The sequence below is a fragment of the Procambarus clarkii genome, chromosome 84 (assembly GCF_040958095.1).
Source record: "Procambarus clarkii isolate CNS0578487 chromosome 84, FALCON_Pclarkii_2.0, whole genome shotgun sequence".
NCBI classification, from domain to species: Eukaryota; Metazoa; Arthropoda; class Malacostraca; order Decapoda; family Cambaridae; genus Procambarus; species Procambarus clarkii.
Window position 1 is genome coordinate 20,463,404 of NC_091233.1, and position 15,767 is coordinate 20,479,170.

General features: G+C 38.0%; 1 protein-coding gene across 5 annotated transcripts in view; it reads right to left on the bottom strand.

The window, feature by feature from the left end:
• Positions 1-281: 281 nt before the first annotated feature.
• The window catches only part of l(2)k01209 (lethal (2) k01209), an 80,149-nt gene continuing 64,663 nt past the window's right edge, over positions 282-15,767 (bottom strand). For 3 of the 5 annotated variants that reach the window (XM_045769616.2, XM_045769615.2, XM_045769612.2), the window contains 3 exons: positions 14,702-14,890; positions 13,022-13,187; positions 282-8,918 (listed from right to left, as the gene is read on the bottom strand). In XM_045769616.2, coding sequence (XP_045625572.1) covers positions 8,773-8,918; positions 13,022-13,187; positions 14,702-14,890 — 501 coding nt within the window. In that variant the 3' untranslated portion in view covers positions 282-8,772. The remainder of the gene's footprint in view (positions 8,919-13,021; positions 13,188-14,701; positions 14,891-15,767) is intronic. The other 2 variants (XM_045769613.2, XM_045769617.2) reach the window with 2 other exon arrangements.

Sequence of the window (15,767 nt, forward strand, 5' to 3'; positions counted from 1 at the left end):
TTTTCGAGTCGAGGACAGACTACGATGCTCTCATATAATGGGGATAATGCTACCTTGCACTGGGACGTTTTCATTCACTTAGGAGTTTTCACTAATACATAAACACCCTTTGTGACATCCACCCTCCGTGATTGTATATTGATAATTAAATAATATTTACCATAGCTCACTACAGCCTTATTCAATTTTGGTTATCCATGAAATTTACAAATGACAAATGTTTCTCTACCAGGAGTCATACAAAATATTAAAAGAAAAATGTTATACATAACAATACTAAATACAGTACATCATTTATTAAAAATATACCAAAGTACAATTGAATAAAAAATAATTATTTCTAATATAAAAGTGCTCCATATTCTTCCCCCTACAATTTTGTAGAATACAAGTGTTAGCTTAATTTTTTACCTTAACGGACTTTGCACCGATGACGCCTGCCACACTGCCTGGCTTGGAGGTCACCTGCCTCACAGGAGAGAGTGAGCGAACTATCAGGGGGAAAGCGCCAAGCCATTATGACTATATAGCACTGGGAAGGGGTCAGGATAAGGATTTGGGATGGGACGGGGGGGATAGGAATGGTGCCGAACCACTTGGACGGTCGGGGATTGGACGCCGACCTGCAGGAAGCGAGACCGTCGCTCTACCGTCCAGTCCAAGTGGTTGGCAAATGACAGTCACTACATACAGTTTAATCATTATTATTACTCTTTAAATTATTACCATGACTTAAGATCTCTATTAATACTGAATAGATACCAAAATGACCAAAACAATGAGTTCCATTTTGAAAACTAGTTTTAAAATACATTAAAAATAAAATTTAAAGCCTAAAACTAAATTAACACAAGATGAAAAAATAAACAATGCAAATAGAAAATTAAAGCTTAAAACTAAATGACCAAAATTAAAACTAAATTATATAAATTACAATAATATAATGGATTTGATATCTCAAACTATCATGTTACCGCCCTCAAACATTTTGACAAATATTAAGCAAGAAATCAGCCAATGAGAAACATGATAAAAACAATCCTTACAATGTAAATAAAAAATAAAATAATAACAATTTGAATGTCTATAATTGTATCCACCTTAAACAACCATGTGTGAAACATTAACCAGTGCTGTAATAGTATCAAATTTTGCATCATATCTCAAAAATATTCCGAACCCAATTAGGTTCACGCAACACCCAAGAAAACAGTACAATTACCCAGACAGAAAGAGGAGTATTCAGGAATAAATGCATTCCTAATCATTAGAGTCCTCCACAGTGCCCTTTATGTATGCAAATAATACTTATAAAGTATAACATTGTCATGTAATATTCATAAACTTGTCAAATAATACATGCGCCTTCACTCGAAGATAAATATCTGATGATAATATTGTAATACAAGGGAATGCAATAATAAATACAACATACAATATGAAAAAAACAGTTACAACTTAAAAAACATTATGCACTGTCTCACAAAGTTTGATGGTAATAAATTTATTTCCTAAGGAAGCACCACATACTTAAACCCAAGGGACCACTTTAATTATTATCATTAATATTAACCAACTGGATCTATGGTTGAGCCTGGTCTAAGGCCTAGTCGACAACCAGGTCGTGGGGACGCTAAGCGCCTAAGTCATCTTAAGGTAAGGAGCCGGGCTCGGGAAGTAGACGAACTCCCAAAATCTCTCCAGGAAGAACTCCAGGTATGCTCCAGGTTTAAGTAATTTTACAAGGCACTACCCATCCTAAATGATTTCCACGTCTTGCACTACTATCATGTCTTCCTGTTACTTCTGCCTCTTGCACTACTTCCATCTTCCTATTACTGTACTTGCATGTCTTCCAATTACTCCCGTATTTTACTATTACTGTTAATTCCACATACTCGCTGAAACAAAGACACTTTGATTTCCTACGGCATTTTCCTACCAAGCATTTAATACTTAAAAGGCATGGAAATATTGTAGTGAACAAAATGCTAGTAAATATACCTGCCATTTAAATTATATTTGCGAATGGATGACAATGTATAGGAGGAGAGAAATGGTAGTGTAAGGGAAATGGTAACATATGGGGATGGTAATGTATGGGAGATGATAATGTATGAGGGAAGACAATGTATGGGGGGGGGGGAAGAGTACTGTAATGTATTGGGGTGCAGAAAGCAGCACATTCTGAAATGCAATTATAATTCAGTACCTGCAATTAGCAATTTACCCATAATTACAGAGCTTCATCATATGCTGAAATGCCTTTTGATCAGAAATCTGTTCATAGTGATACAAAATTATGTACCATCATTTAATATACCTTATTGCACATGCTCATTGTGCCAAATTAAGTATTTTACAAATTTTCATCCATTTAAGTACAGTACAAAACTGGGTAACAAATTTCTCTTGCAATTAAAGTTGGTTAGTGTAAGTACAAATTTCGAAACTGTGTAGGAGTCGGCCTCCATCACTTCAGTCTATTGCATTCCTTTTGTTGACTCTACTGTAACTTAATTTTATTATCCCTCGTGCTCATATGCGTACTCAGTCACATCTCTGTAACTTTGCAGGCGATGAGTCACAGTCTGTAACTTTGGTTGCATTACCACATGCTCCTAGATTGCCTTGTATACAAAATGTAATAGCATGATGGAGTTATAAAGACAATTTTCATTAGCTTGTAGTCTCATTCCCATAGCTGGGGGGACAGGAAGCCTGTGCTTAGACTCATCGAGGCCCCTGTACGCTAACTACAGATCTTCCCCAGAATGCCACCCACAATAGTTGCATAATCAATCGGATACCTATTTACTCTTACAAGAATAGATGCGTCAGGTGAAAGGAAACACACCCCCACCTTTTCTGTCCTGCCCAGGGACTGAACTTAGATTCCATGATTGTGTCAAGGACATAGACCTGTGTGCCACAGGAAATGTGTGGAATATTTAAGGATTACAGAACTTCAAAAGCCAGGAGAAAGGACAAAATAAAAGTTTAAAACAAATGGTACAGAAAGTTTTAACACAGCTGGGCCTGACAGCCGAGTAGACAGCGTTTTGGATTCGTGGTTCTGAAGTTCCGGGTTCGATCCCCGGTGGAGGCGGAAACAAATGGGCAGAGTTTCTTTTCACCCTGATGTCCCTGTTACCTAGCAGTAAATAGGTACCTGGGAGTTAGACAGCTGGTACGGGCTGCTTCCTGGGAATGTGTAACAAAATGGAGACCTGGTCGATGACTGGGCCACGAGGACGCTAAGCCCCAAAATCATCTCAAGATAACCACACGTCTCATCCTTTGCATTAACATTGGTTTAGGTACCGAGGTAATATATCAATCAAAGGAGTTTCCTTTACCAAAGATACAAAATTGGACTATGTGTGTGTACATTGACAATGACCAAAGTCTATAATAATGAAAAAAGAAATCGAAAGAAATAATGAAGATGTCCCAAATTTAGCTCATCATCCTAAAATGCCATTTTAAACAGTGGGTAGAAAGCATTGTTTTAATGTGAAGTTTGAGTTTGATGTTGTATCTTATGCAAAAGTTCATGCTAATAGAGAAAATGCTTCAAAATGGCATTCAATAATTGAATGATGATTGAATTACATATATATATATATATACTGTATATACATTATATTCTTGTAATATAAAAGGAAGTCCTAAGCAGAGGTGCATTTTTATACACTGACAAATACAGTATACTGTAGTGATAAAATAGAAATTCTGTAATAAAGCAGATGTACAATGCTTTCCATAATTTAACTGTATATTACTCCAACATCAGAATATCACCGGATGGTCAAAAGAAACAATGCTGTATTAGGGAAAAATAACAGGCATGATATAAATACAAAAATTACAAATATAATTTGGGCCTAAAGAAGGGCATGTGTTTATTTATCAGTGTAAAAGAAGCAAGATAATTTCTATAGGACCAAGGTTCAATTTGTTTAAATAGGTAATATCATGAGTTTACTCATGATATTACTCATGATTTACTCATCACTTTACCATGAGTTATCTTTAAATCTCGTGTTGACCAGACCACACACTAGAAATTGAAGAGACGAGACGTTTCAGTCCTTCCCGGACCATTATCAAGTCGATTGTGTAGTTTATCACACAATTGATTTGATAATGGTCCAGGACGGACCGAAACATCTCGTCTCCTAAATTTCTAGTGTGTGGTTTGGTCAAAATTTTTCATCCACGATATTGTGACTTCATCTGATTTAAATCTCCATTTTATCGTGCAATATTTTGTATTCTTTTACCCATTTGTGTGAAGACCAAGTTCACACTGCATTCCTCCCAATAGTCAACAAATTTAACAGAAGTAACAGTTGAAAAAACTGATATTTCATTACATAGAAAAATTGCGCACGTCAAAAAGATACAGATGCATGGGTGTTGAAATAATAACTGAATTTTCCATATAAAATCTTAGCAATTTAAATATTGCAAGCAATTAAGCTTATGTTAAATTGGCTTCCATCCAATAATTGCAATGACAGTGTCCACTTTATAGCCACTTAAAACACAATTATGATGTCTTCTAATTTAAATCAAAATCAACTCGCTGATTGACACCTATACACTTCCTTTGCCCATGACCAACACTGCACTACTATATAACAATATGCAAATATTTATAGTAATTATCAACAGAAGGCACCAAGCCTAGAACACTATTTAGCAGCATCTATGGCACAGTAGAACAAATGTCAAGATATTCAGGCGATGAGTCACAATAACGTGGCTGAAGTATGTTGACCAGACCACACACTAGAAGTTGAAGGGACGACGACGTTTCGGTCCGTCCTGGACCATTCTCAAGTCGATTCTCAAATCGACTTGAGAATGGTCCAGGACAGACCGAAACGTCGTCGTCCCTTCAACTTCTAGTATGTGGTCTGGTCAAGATATTATTCAGGCTGCCAATAGGAGAGCAAAATGACATATGACATGTTAAAAAGCATCAGATTCACCAAATATTTTATCCAAGGTTAAGTAAAGAAACATGACAGTCCTTCAATTAATATTCAAATTGACAAAAATCCTTAGAAACAATGATTTTTTTTTTTGACAAGCTGCCGGCTCCCCCTTTCCATCAAGGCCACTAGGAATGGTGGTCTTCGAGTAAATTCAGGCAAATGAATGAATGCAAATGAATTCAGAAAAATGAATGGGGAGAAACCAATATTTCTGATCATCCTGAAATACTGGAAATTCTATGAAGGGTGTACCACTAACCCTGACAATGAACTTGGAACAATAAGGTACAAGTCTTGGCAACGATAAAATTTGTAAAAAGTTACTATTCCGTAAAAGTACTGTATATAATCGAAGTTTAATATCATTAAAGAAATAAGTAATCTCAAAAAAATTAAGTGCTAAGCCACAAGTGCTGTATTACACTTTATCAGAATATTTAAGAATGACTTCTGGTTAACCTAGGTCCTCCCTAGGGGGCATCAGGGTGAAAGAAACTCTGCCCATTCATTCCGGGGATCGAACCCGGAACTTCAGGACTACGAATCGGAAGCCCTGTCTACTCAGCTGTCAGGCCCCTTATATAGTTAGGCCTCTTATAGACTAACTACAGACCTTCCCCAGGAATACAGCCCACATTTGCCTCCCTCCCTCCCGGATATCTATTTTGCCACTAGGTGAAGAGAGACATCATATGAAAGAAAATGTGCCTAACCGTTTCTCTTCTGTCATGGAATTAAACCCGGGTCCTTGATTGCGAGCCTTGGACATAGACTACTGTGCTACAGGACCCATAATAAAAACTAATAATGAAAATAAAACTTATTTAGTGTATAATATTTACACATCAATTAACATCAGACATAAAAATGCAACAGAATGTATTAATTTTTCAATTACAGAAATTTTGTATTAACACCAATTGCCCCCTAACATTATTTCACTGAAATTTTTGTTTAGTCAAGACTATCACTGATAAATTCGACTCTCCATTCTAATCATGTTAGTGTACTCGTTTAAGAGTCAAATCTAGAAATTCAACCTTTCTTTTTCATTTTACATTATAGAATCTATGTAAAATATTCATACAAAAATGTTATTTTTTTTTATTCTAAGCATAATCGAACTTAAATTTCTTATTACAAAATAATTATTTCTATTTAGATTTGCAGCACTTTTCACAGCCAAAGCAAAATGTTCCTGAACATAACTGAGCCTTCAAGTATGTTTATAGATTATTGTAAAAACAAATTATAATATAAAAAACAATATATAATATTATATAATGTATAAGACAAACAAAAACTACAATAAATACTACTGTACTTAGCACTGAAGCCTGACCTGACGCTTACGTTTACTTTCTTTGTTAAAGAACAACATAATTCGCTATTGAATCAACATTACTCCTGGTTCCTGTGCCCATCATAATGTGGGTGCTTGAAGAGAAACTATTGATGAACTTGACCAGACCACACACTAGAAGTTGAAGGGACGACGACGTTTCGTCGTCGTCCCTTCTCAATCTTTCGTTTCGTCGTCGTCCCGTCGGACCATTCTCAATCGACTTGAGAATGGTCCAGAACGGACCGAAACGTCGTCGTCCCTTCAACTTCTAGTGTGTGGTCTGGTCAACATACTTCAGCCACGTTATTGTGACTCATCGCCTGCATATTGACGAAGTTGATTTTAAAAACTGGAATCCCCCCCTTGATTTCAAGCTTAATACACAAATACAATGTTTATGCTAACTAAATACCTCTCTGCATAAACATTTTGACGAGCCCTTTTCTTGGGAAAAATAGATGCAGTACACAATGAAGATACATGTGCTTAGTGTAGTATGTCATCAACTATAATTTGATCATAAAGTTACAATGAATAAAAGATAAGAGGGGAAGACTGTGCAATAATACAACACATGTGGATCTAATCTCTCCTATCTTTGCTTGACCACACTATTTAAAACATTTCTGAATGTATAAATATACTCATTTCTTGATTTACTTCAGCTAAGAATGACCAATCGAGACCAATTTCGAGTCCTGTCCAAAAGAGTACCTTTTGAGTACTGTCCAAAAGAGTACCTTTCGAGTCCTGTACAAAAGGGTATCTTTCGAGCCCTGTACAAAAGAGTATCTTTCGCGTCCTGTACAAAAGAGTACCTTTCGAACCCTGTACAAAAGGGTACCTTTCGCGTCCTGTACAAAAGAGTACCTTTCGAGTCCTGTACAAAAAGAGTACCTTTCCAATTCTACTCGATGGAATCCTCCTTCAATCAGCCGATGATCAATTATTTATATAGAAAAGATTTATATTAAGCCTTGATAATTGAATTTGAATATATTACTGCAGATTTTAGTCATTATAAAACAACATTTAATATGTAGCCTCCTTAGAATAAAAAAAAGAAAAAACAATCATGCAAAATTAACATTGCCCCATAGGAAAAACATTTGCAAACACTTCAATTTGCATCATAATTATAAAACTGCATTTTATAATACATACAAACAAGGGCAAGATGTTCCACTGTGAAATAGGTATTACCATGTACAGTATAACAAAAAATACATTACAGTACTTATAATACAATACTGAGGTTTACGATCAAATTGGGAAGCAATGTTTACATTTTTTTTTTTAGCATATTAAAAGTTGAAAACATTTGCATAAATTATGCAACTCTAGACAACTTTCGATGCGAAAGCTTACAGTTTACCGAGAAAGGCCAAACTGGCTTGGCACCACGACAAGCCCATTTCATTTCCCTCGTTATACCAATAATGAATGCCTTGCCGGGTCCACAAATTAAAAGCCCGAGTTATAATGCAGGAACATTAAAAACTTTCTGGTCATATACACATGACAAGCCACAGTGAAATGGGAAAATAGTCCTAGTGCTTTCACTCCCCTAAGAATATGTTCCCCATTTCACTGCGGGTATTTTCTTGTATATTTGAGGCGACTCATTTTGTGAAATTTTGTATATGCCTGTATGTATACGTACGTACATGTACATACATACATAGCATATATATGCAGCACACACATGTATATGTATTGTTCCAATGGTTTCATAGTAGAATGTGCGCTCACATCTCATAGGTGAAAACCAAATTCAGCTTCTAAGATCTTTTAATTTTAAAGAAATTTAAGATCTCTTCAGATGAAGGCTCTTCTTTAGAATAGGCCTTGAAATACAGTACATTACAGTACAAAAATTAAAAGATCAGATACTACATTTTTATATTGTGAGCAGTGATAATATTTATACACAAATACATTTATACCAGCAAATAGTATACTGTATAAGTATACATTTTAACTAGCAGCAATGTCAGAATATTGGTAGAACCTTTCCTAGTTCATAAAATAAATCTTCGTAACCACTTCTTGAAAATACTATCATAAGCAATAAAACATTAGCAAATTAATAAAATATGCTGTTATCAAATCACTGGCTTTGTTATACTTGTACATGGATGGGAGAACGCCCTTGTGATCAAGCTAAAGGAATATTGTCCGAAGAACGGCACACACTATTTCTTAACACTGTAACAAACTAGGCTGGTTGTAAGAATTATCCAGAGTGGTTTATCGACAAAAGAGAATGGGAAGCTGAGCCCGCGTGGTGACCCGGGACCTGACCCCAGGGGAATTCGCGGTGAAAATAATAGACACCTTGTTCATAGCTGTGTCAGTATTGTTGGGTAATAATAACCCCATATAATCACCTACTCGTTGAAGTCATTAGTGAAGTCTCAACTATTGATCCGAAGGTTCCGTGCCAAAATATCGATCGCCAAAGTTCCCAATGCCTGGCACAATGTAGAACTTCTCATTCACACACGGATCAACGGCTGTGGTCACTATTCTAACCTTGGGGAAGGCATAGGCTATGTTGTGGACACCTAAAAAAGAACGAGAATGTTATGCGGTATATACACATCATGATATGACAGACAATGCAGACAATGTCACAATAACGTGACTGAATGTTAATAATACAATCCCCCACATTTGAAAAGGAAGGAAAGTGACAACATTTTGGTCCATTCTGGACCCGTGTCAAATTATGCTGACATTTTGAGGGTCCAGGATACACTGAAACATTATCACTTTTCCTTTCTTTTCATATGTGTGGGTTGGGTTATGAGAATAATTTCAAATTTATTTTTGAAAGGCTGTGGGCTTTGCTACAGATGGAGAGGTGGTAATGGTTGGCATAACTTGGAACACAAACAATACACGAGGTAACATATTACCCAACCGACACATGAAGTGAGAGTGATGATGCTTCAATCTACCATGGACCCTTATCAAGTCATTATCACTTTAAACTTTGTGTGTGGGTCGGTTATTGTTTTTCAGCCACAGTATTGTGTCTTATTCTTTGCATTAATTAACATGAAAACAGCATATTAGGGGTTATGCCCAACTTGGTATATACAAAAGTTTGCTTAAATCAAATGTGGTAAATTTCGTGGTAATAGTAAGTCATATTTGGCTATCTAAAGTATGTCTCCCGTAAAGGGGGTAGAAATAGCGTTAGGTACTCTCTTTGAGATGTATTTTCTTGTCTCAATAAACTCACTTGAACTTGTCTCCCGTGTGTGTAAATAATGTAACTTACATATGGTACTGTATATATATACAAAACATAAACTGCACCTCTATTCACGACTGCCCCAACTTGTGAATTTTTTAAAGTTACGACATAAGTTTCGTCGGAAAATGCAACTCAACTTACGACCTTTGTCTCAACTAGCGACTTTGTTGATACGTGCATGGGTCGACCGATCGTGTGGTTCCTGGTGGCACGGCCGACCCTACCTCAGTTTACCAGGCATGGGTCGACCGATCGTGTGGTTCCTGGTGGCACTGCCGACCCTGCCTCAGTTTACCAGGCATGGGTCGACCGATCGTGTGGTTCCTGGTGGCACTGCCGACCCTGCCTCAGTTTACCAGGCATGGGTCGACCGATCGTGTGGTTCCTGGTGGCACTGCCGACCCTGCCTCAGTTTACCAGGCATGGGTCGACCGATCGTGTGGTTCCTGGTGGCACTGCCGACCCTGCCTCAGTTTACCAGGCATGGGTCGACCGATCGTGTGGTTCCTGGTGGCACGGCCGACCCTACCTCAGTTTACCAGGCATGGGTCGACCGATCGTGTGGTTCCTGGTGGCACGGCCGACCCTACCTCAGTTTACCAGGCATGGGTCGACCGATCGTGTGGTTCCTGGTGGCACTGCCGACCCTGCCTCAGTTTACCAGGCATGGGTCGACCGATCGTGTGGTTCCTGGTGGCACTGCCGACCCTGCCTCAGTTTACCAGGCATGGGTCGACCGATCGTGTGGTTCCTGGTGGCACTGCCGACCCTGCCTCAGTTTACCAGGCATGGGTCGACCGATCGTGTGGTTCCTGGTGGCACGGCCGACCCTACCTCAGTTTACCAGGCATGGGTCGACCGATCGTGTGGTTCCTGGTGGCACGGCCGACCCTACCTCAGTTTACCAGATCAGCCTGAAGCTGAGTGATGATCAGTTTACCTGTACTTTGCTTTGGCGATCATTTTCAGTTTAGTGACGATCGTGCTTGTAAAGAATTTCATTATTTTTGTCCGTTTTTTGTTTTTTGGACATAAAAGTAATTATTATATATCACGTCATGGGTCCCAAGAAAGTCAGTGGCAAGATTCAACCTATGAAAACACATGTGAGGATAACCATAGAGGAAAAACAAGAGATCATTCATAAACATGAAAATGGTATTAGAGTTGTTGATGCAAATTAGAGGATGTCTCTTCCTCATTTATTACAAAAATGTGTGCAGCATGGGAAGAATTGCAAAATTTTGCTGAAAAGTGTCACCCAAATCAAGCTGTTGCAGGCCGTTGTGTTAACCATTTTAACGACAATGTGATGTCTCACTTCAGACAAGTGTTACAACGTAGGGGAAAAAAAGTGTCGCTAAACAGGTTTTTAGTGAGAAAAACAAGCAGGTCCTAATGGTATGCAGGCAAAATGTAGGAGAGAGAGTATTCCAGAAAAGTCATCACTGCCTGATGTTATAATGGAAGGGGACTCTCCTTCCAAACACTAACACCTCTCCTCCTCACCATCTTCCATATGCCAACAAGAGTCCTCATTCAAGGTAAGATTAAGATATACATACAGTACTGTAATGTACCTTACCTTGAGGTTACCTTGAGGTGCTTCCGGGGCTTAGCGTCCCCGCGGCCCGGTCGTCGACCAGGCCTCCTGGTTCCCGGACTGATCAACCAGGCTGTTGGACGCGGCTGCTCGCAGCCTGACGTATGAGTCACAGCCTGGTTGATCAGGTATCCTTTGGAGGTGCTTATCCAGTTCTCTCTTAAACACTGTGAGGGGTCGGCCAGTTATGTCCCTTATGTGTAGTGGAAGCGTGTTGAACAGTCTCGGGCCTCTGATGTTGATAAGAGTTCTCTCTGAGAGTACCTGTTGCACCTCTGCTTTTCAACCTTTTCAACCTTATTCTGCACATCCTGCCATGTCTTCTGGTCTCATGTGATGTTATTTCTGTGTGCAGGTTTGGGACCAGCCCCTCTAATATTTTCCACGTGTAAATTATTATGTACCTCTCCCGCCTGCGCTCAAGGGAGTACAGTTTTAGGCTCTTTAGTCGGTCCCAATAGTTTAGATGTTTTACCGAGTGGATTCTAGCAGTAAAGGATCTCTGCACACTCTCCAGGTCAGCAATTTCTCCAGCTTTGAAAAGGGCTGTCATTGTGCAGCAGTACTCCACTCTAGAGAGCACAAGCGTTTTGAAAAGTATCATCATCGATATAGCAGCATCGGTATGTAGCTAATACAAAATGAGTGTTATTTGGTATAAAATATATTTTTAATTAAATACTTTTGGGGGTGTGGAATGGATTAATTAAATTTACATTACTGGTATTTCTTATGGAAAAATTTGTTTTGACTTACAACTCGTCTCTGGGAACGGATTAAATTCGTAAGTCGAGGCCCCCACTGTATTTACTTGAGGGCTACCATCTCTAGCGCACTTCATTTTTCTTTATTTTCAAGTCGAATTCTGAACTGGACTACAGTACTGTCTTGGCATTAATGACTTCAACAAGTAGGTGATATTATGGGTTTATTACATATAAAATATTAAAAGGCTTCAATATTGTAACATGTTTTTTCTTGGGTCTACTAGTTCTAGATACAATGTCCGACTCATTTCCTGTATTTGGAGGCGATATTTTGAAAGGCTGTTACATACTTATGTTGATAAATCAAGGGACGTGACGGGTTACCACTTATAAATGGCCACACTAGAAACAAAAACAGGGAGGACACAGATGCGAACGATTATGTCTTGTCGAGCGTCTAGAATGTCATTTGTACATGTGGGGTGGGTTTCGACTCCAATATGTAAAGTTTTGGAAATAATGATTAACCTTGGGGGATTGAAAAGCTCCCCCTTAAAATGATCAATTGAATTTTTTGCTTTTCACACATCAATTTTAAGTAATTCTCATGACAATATCAACATAATATTTGAAAAATTACCTTTTGAGTATTTTGAATCACTCTTCAAGCTCAATAAGGATCTGACATAGATGAATTTGAAAATTAGGGTGTTCTCACTAACTCCCCATAATGTGGAGGATGACATAACTTTTGAACGAGAAGTTGGATCAATTTGAAATTAAGATTTTTGGGTAAAGACAAAGATATAAACCAACTTGGAGGATTTATTCCTCCAAGGAGTGCTGGACCAACAGGGCTGTGGTGGGTATGTGGGCCTGTGGGCTGCTCCAAGCAACAGTCTAGTGGACCAAACTCTCACAAGTCAAGCCTGGCCTCAGGCCGGGCTTGGGGACTAGAAGAACTCCCAGAACCCATCAACCAGGTATCAACCAGGTATCAACTTACATTAAATTTGAAAGGGGTGTGATGTTAATTACCTTTTTATTTTGCATGATCTGTCAAGAAATAGCCATAGCAGAATGTTAGTGACTTACCCTGTTCAGTCATTAGAAGGGAGCAGAGAGAGATGTGTTCCTCTGTCACCTCGTGGTCCAATAGAACCCGAATCGCCATGATGGCTGCCGCTCCGGTAGCTACAGTGGCATCCATCAGAAAAATGTGGTAATCCTTGATGTCCTTTGGTAGTCTCAGGTAGTAGAGCTGAAGAACATGAGAACATACCTTGAATACTAATGATATATGCAAGGGGAAAAATGTTCAAGCCATATGATGGGATCAAATGCACATGAGTGAACTCCTCAAGCACATGCCCTGAGAAGTCCAAGGATGTGGGTTCGATCCCATTGTATGGCTTCAATATTTTCTCGAGACATATTACGTAATTGTGATTTCACTGTGCATCCATGCAAGGCATAAAATAATGTCTTACAAGAGTAATCTATTAAGAAGTAACTGATGGTCCTCAGGGTAGCAGAAATGAAACAGCAGGGAGTCAGAAGAAGGGAAGGGAACTATCAGGGGAAGAGCGCCAAGCCATAATGACTATATAACACTGGGAAGGGGTCAGGATACGGATTTGGGATGGGACAGGAGGGGGCAAGGAATGGTGCCCAACCACTTGTGGACGGTCGGGGATTGAATGTCGACCTGCATGAAGCGAGACCGTCACTCTACCATTCAGCCAAGAGGAAAGAGAAAGAATCTAACCATTAATAACCAAATAGCCAATCCCACAACTATGAAAGGAAAGTGGGTGACATTTTGGTTCATTTTTAATCCTTAGCAAGTCTTGGCAAGGAAGAGTGGGAGAGTGAGCCAATATAGAGCAATAGGGAAGGCAAGGAGACAGGAGGCAAGGGGTAAGTTACAAGGAAATGAAAGAGAGTGTGTAATTACCTAAGTGTAGTTACAGGATGAGAGCTACGCTCGTGGTGTCCCGTCTTCCTAGTACTCTTTGTCGTATAACACTTTGAAACTACTGATGATTTTGGCCTCCACCACCTTCTCACTGAGCTACTGTGCCTCAACTGTCTACTGTGTGCACGCGCATTCATGATTACCCATTTTCAAGATAATAATAAAGATGATAAATTTATTGGTGAAGTAATTATTATAAAAAGCCCTACTTATGCACAGCATCTAAGACATTATTTTTGGTTACAGAAGTAGAGCTATGCTCATGGTGTCCCATCGTTATTTACCGTAAATCTTTATGCTAAGTTTTATTGGTTTAAACACATACTACTCACGCTTTACAAAGAAGTATCGCCTTTTGTCTTTTAAACTTTTTTCTTCTGTTATTTGCATTACTAGTTTGTATAGATCACTGGTAAATAAAGTTTCTAAATCTAAATCTGGATTAAGATTACACAGTACTGTACATGATTACATGTTATACTGAACTATTACACTGTATTATGACTTTGACTTTCTCTATGTAAATAATATACTGCAATTTTATATAAACTAATCCAATAATATATGTAAAACCCATTTACGAATTAAGGTTTTCATTACTCTAGGTCTTGAATTTTCAGTCTCACATCGTCACACGAGTGTCTCATCTCTCTTTGAAATGACCAAAAGAAGAAGCCAATACCACTATAGCAGCAATATTATTGGTTGGTTATAAATAGGAGCTGCCTCGTATGGGCCAATAGGCAACCTGCAGTTACCTTTATTCTTATATTCAATAAAAACAAAACTTTTCTCACCTCTGGCTCTCCAGTGTCTAGGTTAGTCTGAATGAGAATTTTACCAATTCGTACATCTTTCAGAACCTCGCAAAGAGCGTTTTCCATCGTCTCTCCTGCTCGCAAGATGGACACGCCACATATCTTCTCCGTTGCAATGCGTTTGCCCTCGTACGGAATGCCCTGCGGGGTTTCAACAGTCACATCCTGCTTGAAAATGTAAAATGACACTTAGGTTTGAATTCCTGTAATTAAACTTCGTTTATACTATGCTGTCTTTTCCCCACGTTAAACACGTGGCAGACGTGTTTAACGTGTTTCAAAATAATATTTACATTTTCCTTAAGCATTAAATAGTATTAAAATTTTCCTTAAATATTAAATTTTCAGTAAACATATTACCATTGACATTTTATTAAACATTCATGAAAATTTGAAAAATATTCTCTAAACATTAATGAAAAGTTTTATTATGTACACATTTAAATTTTCATTAAGCATTATATTGTAGTTATATAAGTAGCATTAATAATAATAATAATAATAATATTTATTTAGGTAAAGGTACATACATAAAGAGATTTCACAAAGTTTGTTGGCTTTATAGATAGAGCTAGTACATACAATGCCTAAAGCCACTATTACGCAAAGCGTTTCGGGCAGGAAAAAACACTAATGACTAAAGCTTAAAACTAATGGGTAAAAAGAACAAAATGTGTTGAGTACAAATGAGTACAAATGACAAGTCGTAATAATGCACAAGCTAGATGCAAGAGTATTCTGTACAAGAGCAGAGAAAACAAGTAGTGATTATGGAAAATATGAAAGAGAAAACATAATTTAATAAATAATAAATATGCTATAAAATTATAGGTACGTATATTACAATTAGAGGTACATATATCTGAATTATTATACATACAGTATAGTACTACAATTTTGTAGTTCTTATTTTGACGAATACAAGTACAGTATGATTTTTTTTTTCAACTTAAAATGCACTAAAAATACAAAATTCACAAAAAGCAAGACTAATTCGAAGCTTTCAGTCCTTTTGCTCACTCTGAACTGTTATCTTGAGATGATT